The sequence below is a fragment of the Leptodactylus fuscus genome, chromosome 4 (genome assembly GCF_031893055.1).
Source record: "Leptodactylus fuscus isolate aLepFus1 chromosome 4, aLepFus1.hap2, whole genome shotgun sequence".
In the NCBI taxonomy this organism is placed as follows: domain Eukaryota; kingdom Metazoa; phylum Chordata; class Amphibia; order Anura; family Leptodactylidae; genus Leptodactylus; species Leptodactylus fuscus.
In genome coordinates this window covers 103393377-103416928 of record NC_134268.1, presented here as the reverse complement: position 1 = coordinate 103416928, position 23552 = coordinate 103393377, and the positions used below count along the sequence as shown (strand labels likewise).

General features: G+C 41.1%; 1 protein-coding gene across 2 annotated transcripts in view; it reads left to right on the top strand.

The window, feature by feature from the left end:
• Positions 1-23552, top strand: part of ATP9B (ATPase phospholipid transporting 9B (putative)) — a 249056-nt gene that overhangs the window by 11780 nt on the left and 213724 nt on the right. For both annotated transcript variants that reach the window (XM_075270907.1, XM_075270906.1), the window contains exon 3: positions 18974-19124. In XM_075270907.1, the coding sequence (XP_075127008.1) occupies positions 18974-19124 (151 nt within the window). The remainder of the gene's footprint in view (positions 1-18973; positions 19125-23552) is intronic.

The following is a 23552-nucleotide window of genomic DNA, read 5'->3' as shown; positions in this document are numbered from 1 at the left end:
GTTCAGGATAAACTTTTTTTTATTTTTTTATTTTGCCGGAGAAGATGGAAACCCCCTCTCCCAGAAACAAAAAAAACCATACTCTTCTGTCCCCATTGTTCTGGTGTCTTCTAGCACGATAAGAACCTGCTGCTCTGGTGCTTTCTTCCAGCAGAAGTCCCCACTGCATGTGACTGCTGTATAAGAAAACAACAGAGCAGCAGGACTGGACAACACTGGAAGATATCGGTCCACCAGGGATAGGCGAGTACTGGTTTTTTTTTTTTTTTCACCTTTCCTGGCCTAATATAAAAGAAAAAAATAAAACGTTCATCCTGGACAACCTTTTTAAACACACAGGCTGAGTGACATTTTTGACAATGACCACCTATCCTCTGTATAGGTCACCAGGAGCAAAGTTGCAGTACTCTGGCATTGCTGTTATTGTTGGGATGGAGCCTTCATGGTGACAATTTTTTGTTAAGTCATATCGCTAGTCTCATCCAAGTACATCTAATGGAAGGCTCTTGTATGTCTCCTTGTATCCCATTGTTGTAAAAAACAATTGCTGGAAAAAAAAAAGTTTGGATAACCTAAGCCCATCACAGTAAAAAAACAAAACAAAAGAAAAACACTAAATCAAATTTGTTGCAATTTTTGCAATTTTGGGGGGCAACTGCTTCATTCCTTTCTCTGTGAGAAGAATGGATGACAGCAGGCACCACCAGATGTTAGCCAAGATCACCCATGCCAGCTGTGTTACTCAGTGGGTGCTAGAATAACGTGTCTCCAGACATTCTTAATTTACTGCAGTGTTCTTATTCACCCACTATGACCACCCCTAGATCTTGCTTCCCATGTCTTTACTCTCTCTCTCTCTCTTTCTCTCTTTTTTTTTTTTTCTTTTAAACCTGTAATGGCTTTTCTATATAAGTAGGTCTTGTAGTCTATAAGAAAGAGAAGAACGAGGAGGGTCATAATGTGTGGAGCTGGATTGTCTGGGGATGTAGTGACTTTCCTGGATCAGGAGATAGTCGAGTACAAGGACACTGCCATAGTCAGGAACTGCTCTTTGCTTCTCCAGTATGAGGCAGACAGGATGGTTTGAGGCTGTGCAGGGGAGACACTGAGTTTAGGGAAATCTAGTTCCATGATCATTCTGTGATTTCACTTGCTATTTTTCTGCTTTTAAATGATATGAGGTTTCTTAGACAATGCCTGCGAGTCCTGCTTTCCCTATGATTGTTCATGGATATATTTGTATATATGAGAAGCTGTTTGTAGTTGGTTTTAACCTGTAAGGTTTTTGTTATTAATTTTTGCAGCATTTAATTAAACAGCTTTTTACGTAGATATACTGAATGAAATGATAGAAAACTAAATATCCCAAAGCTTATTGTTTCCTTATCTGTCATATGCTGCCCTAGATAGTGTAACATAGGAAATGGAGCAAAATTACTGGCACAAGGTTTCCATGCTGTTAAACAGCTTTCTCTTTCCCTGTCCCTGTCGACAACACAGAAAAGTTTTCTTAGACTTATATTCATAGGTAGATCATTTTCTAGATGTGAATCCACAGCAGGGAAAGCTAAAATATGTGCCAGACCTAGGACTCAAAAAAACAAGAACCACTGATCATGTCATCTTTCATCCCTTTTAGTTTGACCTGGTAATTTGATCATTTTATCCAATATGGAAGACAATGTAAAGCCACAGTTACAGTGGTTATTACCTACCAAAAGTGGGGCAGGGAAGGTCCCACAGTGATCCTTAACAGAATGCCCAAAACTCAGTTATGCATGTAAGACTAGGAAGTCAGATTTGATCCCACAGAACTTCTACTATAGGAAACATTTTTGAAAAAGTTAGTGCTGGCTACAATAACAGAAAGGTATTTCTTTCATGTATCACCTGGAAAAACAACCACAAAAATTGAAAAAATATATGATCATTTGTTGATTCATTATTTGAAACCCAAACTAAACCAAATAAAAAGATTAAAATTCCTGTGAAGGATGAAGAGATGTGGTTAGTGTCACTCTTTCATCGCTGATAAGCATTAAATAATAACTATGAAATTGTTAAACACAATAAATTACGGTAACAAGTTCATAAATACTAGAGTAATACACATCGTGATAGTATAAAAATGGCAGTGATACATATGGTGCAAAAAGTATATCTACTGACCAGACAATAAATGAACACACTATGCACTTCATTTAGTTCTTAAATACTAGACTAATACACAGAGAATGGCAATAATACATAAGGTGCAGAAAATATATTCTAATTAGAAAATATCATTAAGTAAGTATAAGTACAAAGGGTGCATGGATGGCGACCAGGACCATTTTCACATATTGGTGGGCTAAGTGCAAAGGTTTCATAAATGAGTCCCCCCATCACCACCACTTAGAAATACCTGACCCATACCAATCATCATGCCCTGTGAGTGGCTCCCTAATGATATAATGCCCCTTAGTGGTCCTCATACAGTATAATGTCTCCTTAGTGATCCTACACTATATAATGCCCTTTAGTGGCCCATCACACTATCAGATGCCCCTGCAGGGGCATTAGATATTAACATGTTTCCCCCTGTATCCCCTCATACATTAACCTGGTCCCTCAGACATCATATTATAATTTGCCCCTCCAGGCTTTCCCCTATAGTATCATGTCCCCTTTCCAGGTTGCCCCCACTCTAGTATCAGTCAAATAAAGAAAAAACCTAATACTCACCTCTCCACGTTCCACTGTGTTCTGTTTCTGCTGTCAGCAGCTTCAGGAAGCAACAGGTGCAATGTAAGTAACGTCACTACTGCTCATGAGCTATATATACACTGGGAGCACAGACAGAAGATCAGGCAAATGGTGATGCAGGGAGCAATGGCTCCCTACATCACCATTGTACTCCACTCATCTGAGCCCATAGGATGAAGAGAAGTTGGAACTGTGAAGTATTGGGGAGGCCTGGAACAACAGTACAGCACTGTAAATGCAGAACTGTCCCAAGGGGGTCCCACTACCATAGGCCTGGTGCAAGTGCACTGTTGACCTTCTGGTTAAAGCAACCTTGACCGCAACATCCAGCCTTTATCCCGCAGAAGAAGCTGCGGGATGAAACGCATATCTCCATCCTCCACATGAATTTTACTATCTTCAATTAGGCTTGTTTGTGTTTAAAATAATGTATCAATAAATTATTATATATTTTCTCAATTTTTGTGGTTATGTTATATTAGAAGATACATGTAGGTTATGGACAATGTTATAGTAAAGTACTTTGATGTATAATGGAAAGGTGTCAGAACATACGGTGCTTGCAGCTTACTCTGCTATAAATTTATCAGAGTGCTCATGCTGTCCTCCATTCATCACCGAATACACCCAAACTGAGCATCAGAACTGGATCATAGAGCAATGGAAAATGTGGCCTGGTCAATGGCTAGGTTTATTGTTTACCTGGAGAAAACATGGTGTCTGTATGCACTATGGAAAGAAGGCAAGTAGGCAGATGCAGTGTGTCCGGCTCTTCATGTGGATGTTACTGTTAAACTTACATCTATCTTGGTTGCAGCATATTCCTTCATGTCATCTGAAGGAACCTCTACTGCAGCACAATCTGCCCTGATGAAAGATGTTGACTTGCTCAGTTTTGTGATCAACTATCCTAGAGATGTACTGGAAAACAAGTCTCATCTATAGAGGCTGCACCTTGCAGGACTTAAAAAAAAAATTCAGGGCTGTCATAAGGGAACTCAGCATGGAGGTCGCTCCAAACTAACCGCAGCTCTTCTGTAGATGTAGGCTTACGCATATCCTTCTGTCTCTTCATGTAATCCCAGACGTAATGATGTTGATCTGGACTCCATGATGGCCATGCCATCAATTCACTTCCAGAACTTCTCCTACAAATTGTGGCCATGCCTGATATCAAAATGATTTAGTTTTCTCTTTTGTTCATTCACTTAATTTATTTTTGTCAATTAACAAAATTATTAACCCTTGTATTTTTAAAAGCCATCTTACAGTATTTTTTCCACTGCTATCTGAAATTTTTGTATGTGTATAAAATAATATTGAATATGCTGTATGGTCTCTTATTGCTTTTTTTTCCACGTTTTGCAACAGTCATCTTTTAACAAGAAATTCCAAACTTCCCATTTGCCCTGATAATTTCTCTATTTCTCTCACTCCGAAATTGTTTTTTGTTACATTGAAATTCCATTCAAGCCTGTGAAATTATAATGCACACAAATCAATACAGAGGACTACTTTGGTTGGATTGATTTCTTTCTCATGAGATTTACATTCCACTTGTTATCAAAAACACATTGTCCCAATGAAAATGGTTCCATTGAATGGCATTTCCATATGAAGTGAAAGGGATATCAAATGCTCGGATTAATCTCAGCACTGAGATGCCCTGTACACTTTCAATTAATCTGCAACACATTTGTTATGCAGAAGCATGGGAAAATGCTGATCTTTTAAGAATGACATGGCTACACAGTTGCTCTTGGCTGATTACTAGCGCTACCTGTAGAGTACAATAATTACAGTATGGGTTGTGGGGAACTTATTAAGTGTGTGTGATCTGTACTTTAAAAAAAAATAAAAAAATAAATCAGTCCGTATACATTTTTCTTCTAAAGAAAGTTTGGCTAACAGAGGTAGATAAACCATTAGTTTGTTCCCTTGGCAAATTAAACTCTTTGTACAATATTCCAGTCACATCTTTGGGTGTAAAACATCTGCCTTTTAAATGTGAAAATAAACAAGACATTGCACCTGCTCAATTACATTGCATTTAGTGGCTAGCATACATTTGGTATAGTCCATGTACTTCAGTAATTTTTTTGCAATTTGCCTTCATATTTTGACACTTTTTACTCTGAAAATCTTATTCGTTATGGACAATTTACTAAATACTGATATGAGGGAATCTGTTCAATGTAGTACCCTTGAGGGAGTTGTCTGTTTTGTTTTTTTCTATTTGATGACCTTCCCGGTTTTAAAGGAAAGTCCATTAATATTAGATAGGTGGGGGTCTAGCTCTTAAAACCCTTGCAGAGAAGGTATTCTAAGAAACACTGTGCTCATATCTATTGTTAATCAGGGTCAGCGCTATATTTTTAGGGCCAGAATTGTCTGGTACTGCAGCTTTGTCAGGCACAAATCGCAACTAAAAATACAAAGCTGTATCTGGTAAAAAGTGAGCATTAGCTTTCTTTACTTTCTTTAAAATACTGTCAACTAGCATTTCCCGCGACTTCGTCCGCGGCGTGCCCCCCCCTCCCCCGCGCGACCCGTCGGCACACTCCCTCCCGTCACAGTCTCGCTCCCCCCTCTTGTCCCCCCCGCAATGCCCCCTTTCCTCTATTGCCCTGCGTCCCCAATGTCATGCGGGCCCCAAGCTCCCCGTGCCATAACCATGACATGGCCCCCCCATTCCCGCACGGCCGGCTGGCCAGCCCGTGGCAAAGGTAAGAGTTGAGATTGACCATGTGTACTTACCGAATGTGCGCACCCGATAGTGTGCGCATTGTCTCACACATGCCCCATGGTCCCCACAGTCTGGACTGTCCCCCGCTGCACACCTGCCAGAGGCCGATGTGTACAGTCAGCCGCCGGAGTCATAGAGCGGCACAGCTGATGCACGCGTCAGTTTCCGCAAAGCATGGCTGCATGTGGCCCTCTTTCTGCTGGTCACCCCCTCCCTAAAGTCCCCTGCCATGTGGCCCCCCTATCCCGCGTACCCCTGGCCACCCCCCACCTTAAACAGATTGGCTGCATCTGCCAGCAGCAGCCGCAACGGCACAGCCGGCTGCACGGATGTTGCTGACAGCGGCACAAGCGACACCCCCCCCCCCCCCTTTCACAGACCGAACACTGCATTCTCCCGGCGTGCACACACAGCCGGCGCAGGCGAACCACTTCTCGTGGCCCCACACCAAGGGGTGCGTGGTCTGGAAGCTCCGGAGCTTGCAGTAGGCGCCATGTTCTCCATCGCGTACATCGTTTGTAGCGCCACCCTTATCAGAAAGCGGCTCAAGTAGAGTAGATGACGTCATCTCGGCTCCGTTAGCCTTGTGGTACGGCGATTTCGGGGCTAGTGGTCGCGTGATGCGGGCATGTACCGGCAGAATACGTAGCCTATGTTTCATTCCAGGTTTCAAGGTATATATGTGCCAAATTTCAGCCGAATCCCTGATTGAGGAACAAACATCCAAACACACAAACTTTCACATTTATAATATTAGTAGGATGGTGCTGAATGTTGACCCTCAGCAAACTTAAAGAGGACCTTTCACCACTTTTGGGCACATGCAGTGTTATATACTGCCAGAAAGCCGACAGTGCGCTGATTTCAGCGCACTGTCGGCTTTCCCGATCCGTGCCTGGTGTAAAGAGCTTACGGTGCCGGTACCGTAGTGCTCTATGGTCAGAAGGGCGTTTCTGACCATTAGCCAGAGACGTCCTTCTGCCTCGCGGCGCCTATCGCGTTGTGCTGTGGAGCGGGGAGGAACGCCCCCTCCCTCTGCTCACACAGCTCGTCCATAGACGAGTATTATCAGGAGAGGGAGGGGGCGTTCCTCCCCGCTCCACAGCACAGCGCGATAGGCGCCGCGAGGCAGAAGGACGTTCCTGGCTAATGGTCAGAAACGCCCTTCTGACCATAGAGCACTACGGTACCGGCACCGTAAGCTCTTTACACCGGGCACGGATCGGGAAAGCCGACAGTGCGCTGAAATCAGCGCACTGTCGGCTTTCTGGCAGTATATAACACTGCATGTGCCCAAAACTGGTGAAAGGTCCTCTTTAAGATAGGCCACCATATTATAGAACCTGCTAAGAGTTGCACGATACATCAAATATTCAATACTTTGGAGGCGCAAGTGATTCAATACTGCTGCTCTCAATGCTATACTGTGTGTAGAAACAAGTTCAACCTCGTTAGTAAGGTCATTATTACATTTTGTAGAATACTTTATTAACGCATTTTGGCTCCTTTCTGTCATTAATCAATATTTTTTCCTTTCCCTCCTTTCTATGTTGAGAGCTATCTCATACTTCTCACTATGATTACGGGTGTAAACACTCTTGTATAATACAAGGAAGCTAAAGTGGGGAGTGGAGGGGGTCACTTCAAACAGATATGTGTCATGTACTCCTCCTCTTTCATATAACACTAAGGTTACAGAGCTATCTATATTATTTCCAAAGGGGGTTGTGAACATTTTTGTAATATACATTATTAAAGGGGCTCTATCACTCTATTTTTGCTATTTTAGATAGACATATGCCTGAATAGCCTATTCAGATCCTGATAATTGTTTGTTAACCCCCCCCCCCCCCCCCCGTTTTAATGAATTACATCACTACAAGGGCCTTCGTCGTCTTCTAAGTAGTGAACTATGCAGAGCAGGGGCTACAGCTCCCTGTGTCTATCATAGCATAGATCTACTGTGCACATGGAGATCTATGATAGACACAGGTAGCTGCAGCCCCTGCTCTGCACAAATCACTACTTAGAAGACGACGAAGGACCTTGTAGTGACATCATCACAGGGACACAGCAGTAGTGACGTCATCACAGGTCCTTTTCAGAAGCAGGGAAGAGACAGTGAATCGAAAGTGGGAGGAGGGATTTACATAGAACCACCAAGAGAGGAGGGCGTGAACAGAGTAGGACGTGAGGGGTGCACAGGAACGCCCACGGTGCACGGAGGGCTCATTTACATATACGTTTAAAAGGTAATTCATTAAAATAGAGGAGGGGGGGGTCTTTTAACAAATGATTAGCAGGACTTGAATAGTCGTTTTAAAGGCTATTCTGGCATATGTTTATCTAAAATAGCAAAAATCCAGTGATAGAGCCCCTTTAATGTATCAAACTTTCGTTTAATAGAAAACAGGATGTAAAGTTCCCATTAGTAATGGTCTAACTAAGCATTGCGAGGGAAGAGACTGTGTCTACACCTGTACTAAAGCTCTTACAGAGCTGAACCAACTAGAATAATGATACTCTCAGCTTATAGATCCTTTGCTTTCATATGCTGCCAAGAATGAAGTACTAGCTGTAAAAAAAAAAAAAAAAAAAAAAAAAAAAAAAAAGTATCACTAGTTAAATACACAGTCGGGAATGTGATTTTATTTGCAATATGAACTGCTCTATATTAAGTTCAAATTTCTGACTGTGTTTTAACTAGTGATAGTTCAGGTTCTGATAATTTGTACTTCAATCTTGGCATCATATGAAAGCTGAGAACGATTTTTCTAAGTGGTATAAAACCAAACCGTGTTGCTAAGGAGAATGCTACAACCTGTTTTATAGTAAAAAGGAAGTTAAAAAGGATAATAAATATATAACAAAAATGGTCACCAAACATGTCCCAACACAATAGCATAAGTAAAAAAAAAAAAATGGGAGTTACACTTAAATTATTTTATTTTATTTTTTTAATTGGGAGATAATAGACTTGGAGCTCACATATTGATCAGATTACAAGTTGGCCAGACAAGTCTATGGAAAAGGTGGAAGGAGAGGTAAATTTGAGTTACTGAAAAACAAACACACATAGTGTACAGAGGCAGCTGTTGCTAACAGTATGATTTCTATTTCTCCAGACTGCTTTATTCATTATCAGTAAGTTCAGTACTGCTGTATAACATCCTCTGTGTTACTTCACAGTGAATGTTAGAGCAGAATCTCCTGGTTTCTCCACCCGTAACCTCAGGGAGAACTGAAATTTAGTGATGTAGCTGCAGAGAGGAAAACTATTATTTATGCAGAATAGAAGTGCTACCCCTCACACATATCCAAATCTCCCAGGTTAATCAGAAGTGCCATGAGGAAGGGACCTTCCTGGTCCCGAAACGCGTAGCAGTTACATCTATGCACTGACGAATATGAATAGACGGTTCCTGTATAGAGGCTTTTAATGAATCCAAATAAAAGGTGATTTTATCCTTCGTCCGACTTTGTGCTGGATTTTTCTGTAATCAGAAGTTACTTAGTTAGACTTTTAAATTGTCTTTAAAAATAAATAGTTAACTTTTGGCATAGCTGTCTTGTTATACACAGCATGTAGCCTGTATGGCGGTACCTGTGTATCTGCATTGTGGAGCTGCAGGCTGTCCAAATGCCGCTGTGTTATGCTACAGTGCTGTATTTTTCCCTAGAAGCCATGCCTCTATGGCAACATGGATCTTCATGAGTCCTAAGTGGAGTAGATGTACAGTACGTCCGATATGGCAGCCTTGAAGCTTGTGTCATAGCATTTACTAGGCTCTTTTACCGTTCCTTTATATCTTCTTGGTTGAGTAGAATTTTTCTCAGAGTATTCTAGCAATCAAATGAGTGAAACACAATTAGGTAGTGGTGGGGATTATAATGTATCTGTCATACAGTTATAGGTCCATTAAAAACTCAGCATAAAAGTGGTGGCACCCATAACCTATTAGTGCATATTGATATGTGAGCGAGGGATCATCTTCTATGAAGTAGTGTTGTGGAGCTGCAGAATGGCATTTGCTCTGGTGGACTCGGCTGTACAGGAGAAGAGAGCAGATGTCCAGAAAAGCCGATCACCACAGAGACTTCTGTCTGTAGTTAGAGACGCTTATCATGAGTTTCTGAAATGAAGCTGTCACTATGATGACACATCACATCTTTAGTCACCAAATTCTGCTCATTCATACACTGTCTCAAAGCAAAAGCAGTCAGAAATCTGGTATGTGAAATGAAATTGGCTATTATTGCTCAGTTACTTAGAAAACACCCTGGGGAAGATTTATTAAACACCAGCTCCAGTTTTATCTCCTTATTTGTAAAAACATCTAAGGGCTCGTTCACATCTGCGGCCCGGCACTCCGTACTTAGGTTTCCGTTTCCTGCCTAAAACACAGGCAGGATACGGAAACCTGCAGGAGTCTCTCTCACCCATTCATTTGAATGGGTGAGAGAGATGTCCGGCCGTGCGCGGCGGTGAGCGTTTTAGGCTCTCCGCCGCGAAACCGGGTTTTATAATCCGGACACAGAGTCGGACATGCAGTACTCTGTGTCCGGATAAAAAAATCCGGTTTCGCGGCGGAGAGCCTAAAACGCTCACCACCGCACACGGCCGGACCCTGTCTATGGTTTCCGTCTTCTGGCATGCAGAAGACGGAAACCATAGAACGGAGACCCCAAACGCAGGTGTGAACCCAGCGTTATAGATATATTATTTTGTATGTTTTCTTGACGTCTGCTAGCTTTCTATTTGACGATGTGTTATTTGTAAATCAAAGTCTTTTTCACTACTTTGTGACCAGACTGGTAAGATAAAGGTAATCTCTCATCAGTACTGACACATTTACAGTATGTATGTGAACATTTTTGTACATTTAAAAGGGTTTGCCCATGAAAGACATTTATGGCATAGCAACAGGATATTCTATAACTATCTAATAGGTGTGGATCCCACCTTTGAGACCTATCTCTGAAATGAAGCCTCCTCCAGTACCCATGCCTGCTACTTATCCAACCTCATGGCAAGGACTGTCCACCATGGTCAGGCTTTAGGAAAGCAGCATAGCTCTAAGCTACATTGTGTCCATAACTCCCATAGAAGTGCTGCGGCTTTATAATCTGCACTGCAGGTCGCTTTATGCACCGATTCCATTTCTTCAACAAGCTACTATTCTCTACTGATTATTCTGATGATTTTCCACCTGCAAATCTGCGTGAAAGATGCACAGAATATCCGCCATTCGTGCACACTGTAGATCTTTTATGTGAAGGTTTTCTAATAGTTTCAGCAATTATGGCTCTGACATTATTTCTAATGTTGCTAGCTTCTGCTAAATGCATAGGATAAAAGGGCATCTGGATAACAATCTTTCAATAAATCCAATGACCTTACATAGGAATTTGTGTGGATTTTCATTCCCCATCCTATAAAATGGGAGCAATACCACCCATTGAGAACAGAGAAATAGAGATTGCATGTAAAATGGGTAGGAAAAACTTTTAAAGCGTCAGCAATAAAATGTGGAATTTATTACTTGGGCTCATCTGTCTGATGATGATGTAATGTATATACAGCTACAGACAATACCGGGCTTATATATATATATTTTTAACTGTGCATTGTTATATAAATGCATTTTGTAAACTTTTTTTTTTTTAAACTTTTTATTTCGGTATATAAAAAAGTACAGGATAAAATCATGAAGTTTAATTTCTGTCTGTTCATCTTTTGAGGAAGATCTATGATCTTGAGCTTACTGTTTTTTGAACTGGATCTTGCAGATATATGGCATTCAGGGATCTAGAGTTGTGGAGATTTCCAGGAGAACACAGGCAAACTCCTTTTAGACTGAGGCCTCACGTTGTAGAAGTGCAGCTTTTTCTGTGACAGATTTTGCTGTGGTTTTTTGAGCCAAAGCCAAGAGTTGATTGAGTAGAAGGTAGAAGTATAAGAACTTTCTGTATGTTTCCCATTCCTTTTGGTTTTGGCTCCAAAAGCTGCAGCAAAATCTGCAACAGAAAAAGCTGTGTTTACGCACCGTGGAGCCTTAGTTTAAAAGGAGTACGTTGGCTACTTTTTCCCTATTAGACTAATTCCAGTGATGGGTGATGGAAATAAACAATTTTACTAGCATATATTTTTGACCCTATACAGGGGTCAAATCACAAAGAAAATGAGCTTAATGTGATATACAAATGAGTTGGCAGGTGCCTGCTGGGCAGTGCCAAGTGCAACATGCAGCTAATGTGTTCTCATTAGAGATGAGCAAGTACTATTTGAAACTCCAGTTTCGAATAGAACGTACCCATAGGAATGAATGGATGTAGCCGGCACACAGGGGGTTAAGCGGCCGGCTGCCGGCAAAGTCTGCATGTCGGCCGCCTCCATACATTCCTATGGGTGCGTGCTATTCGAAACGTCCATTTCGAATAGTATTCGCTCATCTCTAGTCCTCATGACAGCATCAGCACCTTCCAAAGTCCTAGTTTCCTATACTGAAAATTCATGAATCCGTGGAGCTATCCCAGGTACGCACATCTTAAAGAGGTACTCCCATGAATACAACCATTTTTAAATTTGTAGATAATTAAAAGTTAACCATTTTTGCAAATATAAGTAATTAAAAATTTTGCAGAGTTTTAAAGATTTTCTCTAAATATCTAGTGGTCACAAGTTATTGTCTTGATCGGTTTCCATTGGATATGACTATGAATGCAGAACCTTTCTGAGGTAAAAATAAAAAAAAAAAAATAACCAAGATTTCCTTATTGTTGGCCGGGATATCTTGTCATACAAGTAGTGTCCCTGTTTGATATCTCAGTACAATAAGAAAATCACGTTTGGGTTTTTGACAAGACCCAGACCATAGAGAGTTTCTGCATTCATCGTTGTACCTATTGGCAACCAATCTAGATAACAAATGTCAGCACTAAGATGATTAGAGAAAATCTTAAAATTCTGCAGAATTTCTAACTACTTATAGTTGCAAAAATGTTTAACTTTTATCTACAAATATAGATATGATTATTATGTTCATGAGAAGTACCCCTTTAAGTACTTTTTGCGGGCATTGACATCAGTGACCTTACTGCACGATGTGCTATACTCCCCAGCAGAAAAGAGCTGAAGCTGTTGATCAGTACCCAAGGGGGTGTGGCAGGGTACAGCAAGGAGAGCCTAAGAATTTGTGGGTCTCCGGCCTTCACAGTAGGCACTTGCTAAGTAATTCGAATATCACATAAAAGTGACTTTTCTTGGTGATTGGTCCACTGTCTGAAGACACAAGAAATACTTGTAAAATTGTTTATGTCCATTACCTGGCATTGAACTGTAGTTTAATAGGGTGAAATAAACTGATAGACTCACTTAAAGAGGACCTTTTATGGATTTGGGTACATGCGGTGTTATATACCGCTGGAAAGCCGAGCGCACTGTCGGCTTTCCCAATCTGTGCCCCGGGTGAAGAGCTATCGGTGCCGGTACTGTAGCTCTTCACAGTCAGAAGGGCGTTTCTGACACTCTGTCAGGAACATCCTTCTGCACAGCAGCGCCTATAGCGCTGTACTGTGTGAGCGGGGAGGAATGCCTCTTCCCCTCCTGATAGTACTCGTTTGAATTCAGCGCACCGTCGGCTTTCCAAAGGTATATAACACCGCATGTACCCAAATTCATGAAAGGTCGTATTTAAGGAGTAGGTTCTATGAAAAGCCATGCATTAATCTATAGTGAACTACCTTTCTAAAGGTGTCGCTAGGAGCAAGTTCCTCTTTTTCACTAAGGAGGTCTTATTTGCATATTCCTTACATAGAATTATTAGCAGATTATACATGGTCTGATAAGTAATAATACATTTTATTTATATAGTGCCAACATATTCCGCAGCACTGTACAATTTGTAGGGTTCAAGTACAGACAAAAAGATACATTACAAAGAAATAGTCACTTCATACAATGGGACTGAGGGCCCTGGTCATAAGAGATAACAATCTATGAGGTAGAGGGGGTGACACAAGAGGTATCAGGGGCAGCATCGGAGGCAGCATTGCTTATACAGTGGTCAGACAATTTTGTAATAGAGGTTACTGTCATTACACAAACAAAACTGTATTAACCATCACCAGTCATGTCCTTTAACATGCAGATGATGCCTGGACATATAAAGTTAGTCTAAAACAGCACCATATCATTTAGGGTAATGTGGGAGCGTGAACAGAGGAGGGTTTGTTTTAGGGATTCTAATTACAGTACGGAAGGGTTTACATTAGGAATTGCGATAGGCCTGTCTGAGAAGATGTGTCTTTAGTTTGCACTTGAAGCTGTAGAAATTGGGAGTTAATATGATTGTCTGGGATAGAGCATTCCGGAGAAGTGGTGCAACTCGGGAGAAGTCTTGTATATGAGCGAGGGAGGTTCTGATAATAGAGGATGTAAGTGTTAGGTCATTGAGAGTGCAGGTTGAGCGGTAGACAGAGATGAGGGAGGAAATGTAGGGAGCTGCAGCATTATGGAGAGCCTTGTGGATGAGGGTGATAAGTTTATATTGTATTCTGTAATGAATAGGCAGCCAGTGTAGTGACTGACACAGACCAAGGGCATTGCTGTAGTGTCTAGACTGATAGATGAGCCTGGCCACTGTATTCAGAATAGAGGGGAGAGGGGAGAGTTTAGTAAGGGGAAGACCGATTAGAAGGGAGTTGCAGTAGTCAAGGCGAGAATGAAGCACAGAGACAATAAGTGGCTTTAATGTATCTCTGGTAAGGAAAGGGCGTATTCTAGAGATGTTTTTGAGGTGGAGATGACACGAGCGTGCGAGTGATTGGATATGGGGGTCACTTTGTAGCCCTAGAATAAGGTCCCATGCATAAACATCTCAGATGAGCCTGCAATGTGGATAAAGATTAACTGGGGCCATTATCTACCAATTTCAATTAGCAATAAATATTTAAAGGGGTTTTCCCATATCAGTGTATCAGCCGGCTACCTGCAATGTCTGCTTCTTACTTCCTGTATTTCTCCCCCTCTCCCGCTGAACGGTACACACAATCCTTCTGCAGATCAGATAATATACACATGCCTGTACAGAATGGACTCTGTGTTATCTGTGTGTTTACATAGAGAGGTAACAGACTCGGCTTTATCAACAAAGTGCAATTAGCTGAATGGATTGTCCTGCCAGCACTGAGTAAGTGACGTCACATGTCCTGTCTCCCAGGTCCGTGGTTATAGCTATGTAAACAATGAAAGGAATAAGGTCACATAGCAGGCAAGGAAAGCGGAATTTGTAAAGCAATATATTTAGGAAAAGTATTCAATTTATATAAGCTATCAGTATTGATAAGGTCCTTGAGATGGGACAACCCCTTTAAATTAGACCTTTCACCACCTCTTAAGTCCTTCTTCTTGCATCATTTAATGGATGCCCATCCACTGACAATTGGAATTTTTTCTCTACCCCCACTGTTCCCCAGCAATAAGTACAGTTAATTTTGTTGTATTATATATTATTTAGGACAGGGGTGCTCACACTTTGTCAGCCTGTGAGCTACTTCTTTAAATGACCAAGCCCTAAGATCGACTACTCACTTTTTGTGGGCGGGGCCGAGACGGGCCTGTAGGCAGGGCTGGGCATGTCTGTGGGCAGGCTGGGCATGTGGGCGGGGCCGGGCGGATCGTGAGAGGTGGCCGCCCAGGCATCCCCGCTGTCTGCTTCTTCACGGTGCAGGCTGAGGGTTATCTCTGGACACTGGCAGGCTGCGGCAGTCCCGCTTGCCAGTGTCTGTAGATGACTCTCAGCCTGCGCTGTGAACAAGCAGCACCCTGGCCCCCTCAATCCCTAAGAGCGGCCTGCAAGTGCTTGTTCACAGTGCAGGCTGAGAGTCATCTACGGACACTGGCAGGTGGGGCTGCCCCAGCCTGCCAGTGTCCAGAGATAACTCTCAGCCTGCGCTGTGAAGAAGCAGACAGCAGGGATGCCTGGCTGCAACCCGCGATCGACCCATACGTCCATTGTGATCGACTGGTAGATCGCGATCGACGTATTGAGCACCCCTGATTTAGGATCAGGCAGGTGGTGTCAGGCAGAAACAGAGAAAAGGTGGAATTCTAAGCTCTGACACTTCTACCTTTGATTGGGGTTCTGAATAAAGCCCCCTCCCTGCTCCTGCCTGAGACCACCCACCTGACAGAGGAGGGAGTAAGTAGCACATCAGTCACGAAAGTTAGTTATCTACGCTGCTAGGAGTCCCCGACTCCAGGTAACATACTGTCCTGTACCGATTATAATTTGGGACAGTATGGATAAACTAAATAGCTACGAGTCCCTCTCCTGGCATACTGTTCAGGCTGGTAAATCCAGCCAAAACAACGGACCGAGATTCACGGCTGAAATCCAGTTGTGGGGAAGCAGGGCTTACTGAACTCAGCTGAAAAACAGTGCTGAACTACAGATTGTTGCGGGTTTTGTCTGCTGCGGGTAAATGGCTGCTGTGTGTCCACAATGCGGGCCCTTTGCCTTATGATTTTGCTGAATGAGATTTTTTTTTTTTTCCCCTTGAAAACAAAACATGTATCCTGAAACATGATTAGAAGCAATCTCAATAGCGGAAGCCCCTGAGTCGTAATAAATACAGATTTTTGAAAAGAGAAATGGCCTTTATGTGGACAGATAACAGCGGATTTTGAGATTTGACTTTTGTGGGTATAAAACATAAAAAACCTGACTTGCCATTTTTTTCTTCACACAATGATCGTAACGTGTGCATAAATGGTTATCTACTTTATGCAGCTTACTGATAACTTAGATGAAGCCACGTACTCTTCCCCAGCTCAGATAAACGCTATACCTATGCCAGAGATGGATCAGCTAATTGTGATTTGTTAATTATTCATGCAATTGCTTGAAAGAAAGCAGAAATAAAGCACATCTCCTATAACAATGCATCTCAGCTGTTGCCGTTTCTATATCCAAATTGTCCAGTAGAAAAAAAAAAGCGTAAACCGTACAGTTGCTACGGTAAGGTGGTATGTAATAAAGGTAACAAATACTGCTCCATCTTTTTCCTGCGGGGTCTGTGTTTAAAGACAGAGAGAGCGAGAGTGAAGATTTAGGATTCTGTTAAGATACAGGCTGAGCAGAAACCAATAACTACATATGAGAAGAAAAAACTGCACCATCGTAGAATTCATTATTGACTTTCACATGTCAATAATTAACAGCTCATCAGTGCATTTCTGCAAATATGGGCCATGTTCCTAAACAAGGGAGGATCCTTAGATAATTGGAACCTATTGAACTCTGTTCGTCTTGTGCCGCATATAGATCTTTCTTTTTCATATGTATTACTGCTCCCGCTCGGCAAGACCAGCTGCCTTTTTAAAAAACATCATCTGCAAATGAAGCTAAATCTTGTTACAATTCAATATTGTTTGGGCTACACACATCACATTATAGCATTGCATTTCAAAGGGTTCTGAAGAAGGGACTTTATAGTCCATTTCAATGGAATCTGATGGCTTTATGTAGCTTAGATACAGCTGTATTGTTCGTATGAGAAAGAAATGGAAAAATATGACCTCATTTATATTGTATTTCATATACTTCACATGTACATTTAGTGGAAGGATTCCCAGGTGTCCTGAAGAAGCAAATGATTTGGATCACATTCTAAAGATAGGGATTTCAATAGTATGTTGGTGTTTAACCTGCACTTGTAACTGTAGCTCGTGAGAGGATTCCATTGAAACATATAAGGCAATAATTCAATGTTTTTTGGTAGGCACAAGGAAAATATATCAAAATAGAAGTATTTAATGCTACTGTGAAGTTTATAACTATGTAATGTATGAAAAACATTGTTGTCCTTATAAGTTGAATGCTAGATATAGTTGCTTATGCTTGAAACGGGTATAATGTTATATGATAAGATGGCGCCTGCATCCACGACTGGTGCAAAAAAAACAAAAACAAATGCTTGGCTTGCTGCCAGAAGACAGCTCGCCAAGGTTACCACGCAGGCCCGGGAGTAGCTGGCTATATATGGCACTGCTTAAACTTTTTCTGTTTGGTTGAGATGTACCATACCAATCAGGAATGAATATGAAAACTTACATTGTTGTTATATGACTTCCTTTCTCTGCTACTATTTAACCCTCGTGTTTCAATAAAAAGTGCGTCCTCACACATTCTTTGGTTGAGAGAAGAATGAATACCAACACAGAGTGGGGTGATTTCCTTACTGCTTGCACTCAGCATAATTAATTAGGACAACGACAGTTACCCGGGATTACTGGTCAATTAATCATAAACGTGACTCTGACCTTATCACTACTATATAGAACATGCAGAGGCAGCTGTAGCACACTTTAAAGTGAAACTCCATATTGAATCCACAAATTCTGCATTTCGTAGTACTAGTATACTGTATACTTGGTTAATGTCATCCACACTTTGTTGAAAAAAAACGCTGCGAAAAAGCAACAGCATGTTAATATTAGCCGTGGAAACGGAAGTGTTTTCTCTATAGATTTAATAAGGGAAGGAAAAAAAAAAAGATAAAGACGCAGCAAAAACTTTGAAAAAAAGTTAGCTTTTTTTTATTTTAAATTTCTGTTTGCATGAAACCTTGGCCTAAAGGGAGTAGAATATTGATGACCTATTCTTAGGATTGGTTATTAATATCTGATTGGAGCCTGGTACTTGGCGCCACAACCGATCAGCTGCTCAAAGCATCAGTGACAATTGGATTGAATGCTGCTCCCACTTCACTGGCCAGTGACATCACATTCATTCATCAGGAGAATGGGACTGAACTGCAAAACCAAACACAGCCACTCTGCAATGTATGGCGCTGTGCTGCTCAGTGAAGAAGCCAGGGGACTCACCTGAACTTTCTTCACACTGCTGAACTGTTGGGGTTCTCTATGTCAGACCTCTCTGATCGGATATTCAACTCAAAAACCCCTTGAAGTATTATAACAAGGAATGGAAGTGAAAGCAATTCTCTAATATCATGTTATTGGTACAATTTGGATATTAAAATCATATTAAAACCTGGTACCGTATGTCACATCTGTAATTAGATCGAAAACAAGGCATTGACAGATCTGTTATTGGACAGACTCATTAGATTGTGTTTTTGTTACTGTATAGTGTCCTCCATTTTGTCAAATAAAATAATGTATGGCGATTATTCAGACTTATTTTTTTAAACAAACTGCAACAAAGATTCCTAATGGAAATAGGAAATACAGTCTATATTTATAAGCAGCTCCTTAGAGACATATTGACATATTATTGCAACTCCCTGAACTTAGTGAGAAAATCCAGCAATAGACTCCAAAGATCCCCAAATAGTTGATTCTCACTTTAGCCCTTGTTTAGCACTACTGTATACCAGCCTTCCCTTTCAGAGTAGATGTTGTGTACAACTTTCTGTTAAAATTGATTCCATTTTTCATGTTATTTTGTCTTGTAGCTGTTGTGACTGGCTAATAAATGTTTGCAGAAGAAGGAAAGAACTGAAAGCTCGAACTGTGTGGTTGGGATGTCCAGAGAAATGTGAAGAAAAATATCCAAGGAATGCTATAAAAAATCAGAAGTACAACATCTTTACATTTATACCCGGGGTAAGAATGTGTCTTTAGCTGACTAGAGAATATCTGCAAGCAGTAGGACCATTTGCATTAGGAGTTTTGCTTGATGACCTGGAGGGGGGGGGTGTGCATTTGGCACCGAAGGACCATAAAACATAACAGAAATCACAATTGTTGTTCTCCATTACTTTCTTGAGCAGGAGGTGTCTGTAGTTTCAGAAGTTCAATGAAAACTTCATTTCCCAGCAAGTCCTCTCTTCCTAGTCCATCATAACATCCGCCCATCTGTTTCACTCTGTATAGCCCAGAGTAGCCTCTGCCCCTCTATCTCCCTATCAGTCTAGGGCCATGGTGGCGAACCGATGGTACGGGTGCCAAAGGTGGCACTCGGAGCCCTCTTTTTGGGCACCCATCTGTGGAACAGATTATACTGTGTGGGGCCACCGTGGAACAAATTGTACTGTGTGGGGGTCACTGTGAAGCAGGTTGGACTGTGTGGGGGTCATAGTGGCGCAGAAAGCCCCATTCATATGACCAGATTTTGCAGGTTTGTAATTGTGTGCAATAGTGGATCCGCACATTATTAAGGTTAAATTGCCGTGTTAGCACTTTGATAAATTAGTGGGTTTTGGGTTGCAGTTTGGGCACTCGGTTTCTAAAAGGTTCGCCATCACTGGTCTAGGGCATTATAGCTTCCTTATTTACCCCCTCCCCACCGGAGCACTATGTACAGCACATGAGAAAGGAAATGTGGGTAGTTGCAAAACTTCTACTGATATAAAATTAAAACCTCTGGAACTACCTTGGTTCAGTAGATAGAAATGTCATTGTAGCCAGAGGGACATGTAGATGTGAACGATGGGTTACAATGGAACATTCTCTGTAGGCTTGGCTCTGTTCCATACAATACCGGTGTGCTGGATATGTGGGTACATTATTTAACTTTGATGTGTTCTGGCAGAGTTATCACAGACAACCCACACTACACCATCTAATTACTTTTGGAGGTTACAGAGCAACAAGTTTTTGTAAGTCCTCCTGTCATCACAAGCATTGATTTAGTGAGCGGAGAACCTCTGTTAACCCCTCACTGAATGAATGAACATTTCTCACACAATGGCTGCAAGAGAACTGACTTAAGATTTAGTATCCTAGTCATATTAAAAAGTTAGTATAAAAATTCAAAGAAGGTTTTCTTTAACCTCCAGTACCTTTACAACAGATGAGGCAATAATCTGCTTCCACTACCCTAATGTACTATATATTTTTAGGGATCCAACCAGCATCACTACTGTAGCTAAGTGGCACTAATATTTTTTGGTTGAAGGTATTTTCCCATCTCCTATCTATCTATCTATCTATCTATCTATCTATCTATCTATCTATCTATCTATCTATCTATCTATCTAATCAATTTATGTATAGATGCTTACCAAGTGATGCCATAGATGCAAAGTATTTATTTATTTTCCATTTTTATTACTTTGTACCACACAGTGTTGCACCTTTGTTTTGATGGCACAATGGTATTACCAATGTAAAGGACTATAGTTCCCATGGTTCTTTTTCCCTATTGCATAAAATGACCCAGTTAATGGAAGTGGCATTGCTCGCTTATCTTTATAAGTCTAGTGTCTTGCCTGATTTCCTGCAGGTTTCTCATGCACCAACTTAATTCATTTTGTTGCATTAGACAGTTCTGCCCCCTTGCGTGCCCTCTAAAAATTTGATAAAGACACTTCATTTGTCTGCTCTGTGCCACGTTTTATGTCAGATTTCAGTTTCTGAATGTATCTTAAAGATAGACAGGTGCCTGCCCGCATGTAGTCAGAAAATGTCCTATATTTTTGGTGTAACTGAATGAGAAATATGTCTAAAATGAGATGCACCAAAACAATGTCACAAATAGCTTCCCAAATGTATTGTAAGGTAGTAAGAGGGAAAACTGGGAAACGGTGACAATAAGAGGCATGCACACTACATCAGTAGGTAACTAATCTTACTGAATGTAAACCATTTCCACATAATTATTAAAGACTAGAAAATCTCTTTTATTTCTTATTTGCCAATAGAGCTAAAGGTGCAAGTACATAAAGACTATATCTACAGATGATACTTTACAATGAATGGTACTGTACTAGAAGCTGTAGCCAGCCACGTAAAGTATGCTGGTTTCCTATAAAATAATAACTAGACAGGTCCATTAGGATAATTCCCATTTGCTTGATAAAACTGAGACCACACTGGTTTTATTTGTGGGGAAGGTTTAGAAATCTGATCACAATGTAGTCATTCATGACTTTGTGAGAAATGTTCTGCACAGTCCTTCTTTGTTTTGTTGCTTGCTGGAGGTGCCACATGGCACTGTGGTATGTTACCATCTGCTTACCTGGTACCCAGAGCTCCCATTTTTATCTCTTGTTACATATGTGTAGTTGATACAATGTATCCTGCTGTGTCATCAGGTTATCTCTGCCTAATGCTAATAAGTTTGCACAGTTTATTGACCGTTTATTTATACAAAAGTAAGAAATAGCCTCGAATCTTATATGCGCTTTTATTAAAACTCGCAAAACTAATGACTGTGTGTAATTAAAAGGCTGATCTAGTGTCAAGGTAATAAAATGTCAACTGTCTTTTGGACAGATAAATATTCTCATCTTTATTGAACCACGCCGCTGTTTTCTCCCTTCCTTTAAATTATTAAATGCATACAAATTGCTTAAACAGCAGACATTTTCTTAAAGGTCAGGAAGTTCATTAAGAATACAGTAAACCATTTATTGTTGTGATTAAACCATGAGCTCCACTTTTTTAATTAAATTACATTTGTAGTTGGAATTCTTAAACATCTGTTCATTATTGTATGATGCGGGGAAAGATAAATAGTTTTACTTTAAGTTCAGCTTCTTGGGCACTCACATTATATACAGATTGTCTTCATAATGCTGGCATAAGGTAATTGAAAGGGAGTCCACCATCGCACAGTCCCTTGGAAACCTCTTACAGTGAAGGAAATAATCATTTGATCCCTTACTGAAGTTTGCTCACTGAAAAATACATGAACAGTCTATAATTTTAAGTGTAGGTTAATTTGATCAGTGAGAGAATATCAAAAATAAAATCTAGAAAATCACATTGTATAAATTTTACAAAAATGTATTTGCATTTTGCATAGAATAATAAGTATTTGATTCTTCTGGCAAACAGGACTTAATACTTGGTGATAAAACCTTTGTTGGCAAGCCCAGCAGTCAGACATTCTTGTAGTTGATGATGAGATTTGTGCACATGTCAGGAGGAATTTTGGTCCAGTCCTCTTTGCGGATCATCTCTAAATCATAAGATTTTGAAGCTGTCGCTTTGCAACTCAGAGCTTCAGCTCTCTATAAGTTTTCTATGGGATTAAGGTCTGGAGATGGGCTAGGCCACTCCATAACCTTAATGTGCTTCTTTTTGAGCCACTCCTTTGTTGCCTTGGCTGTATGTTTTGGGTATGTGTCCTGCTGGAAGACCCAGCTACGGCCCCTTTTTACCAGCCCAGGCAATACCCAAATTCTAAATACAGATCATATAAGAATTCCTAATTAAAAAGGAAATGAATTATACAAAAACATTGAAAAATAGTACACAGTAAACCATAAATAACCGGCTCTCCCCCCACAGAACCACCCCTGGGAACTCCACATCAACATCCGCATACACTCATACCCATCCACACAGGACCGTGGAACAAACACAAAGTATTTAGTCATAGTCTGGGATAAACTGAGACAGGGTATGGGGGAAGATATCCATTTGTCCCAGGCACAGTGGAATTTAGTCTCCTTATCCCTATGCTTAAATATCCATTTTTTAAGAGGCAAAGAGACATTCGCAGATCTGATCCATTCACGCAGCACTGGAGACTTCTTGATGACTTTGGTCCCAGCTGCCTTGAGATCATTAACAAGTTCCCCCTGTTTAGTTATAGACTGATCTCTCACCTTCCTCATGATCCAGTATAACCCACTAGGTGAGATTTTGTATGGAGCCCCAGATCGATGTCGATTGACACTCATTTTGTATTTCTTCCATTTTCTTACTATTGCACCAATTGTTGTCTCCTTTTTACCCAGTGTCTTACTCATGGTTTTGTAGCCCGTTCCAACCTTGTACAGATCTATGATCATATCCCTGACATCCTTAGAAAGCTCTTTGGTCTTGCCCATGTTGTAGAGGTTAGGGTCTGACTGAGTTATTGGACGGGAGTCTTTTATACAGGTGACACTATAAGGGAGCATTCACACGGCGTAACGTCCCGCGAGATTTGGCACGTGTACGCCGCGTGACCCTTTGCGTGCCGTACACACTCCCATTCATTTCAATGGGAGCGGGGAGCGTATGCGCCGCGCTAGTTTGCGGCCGTGAATAAATGCACGGCCGCAAACTAGCGCGGCGCATACGCTCCCCGCTCCCATT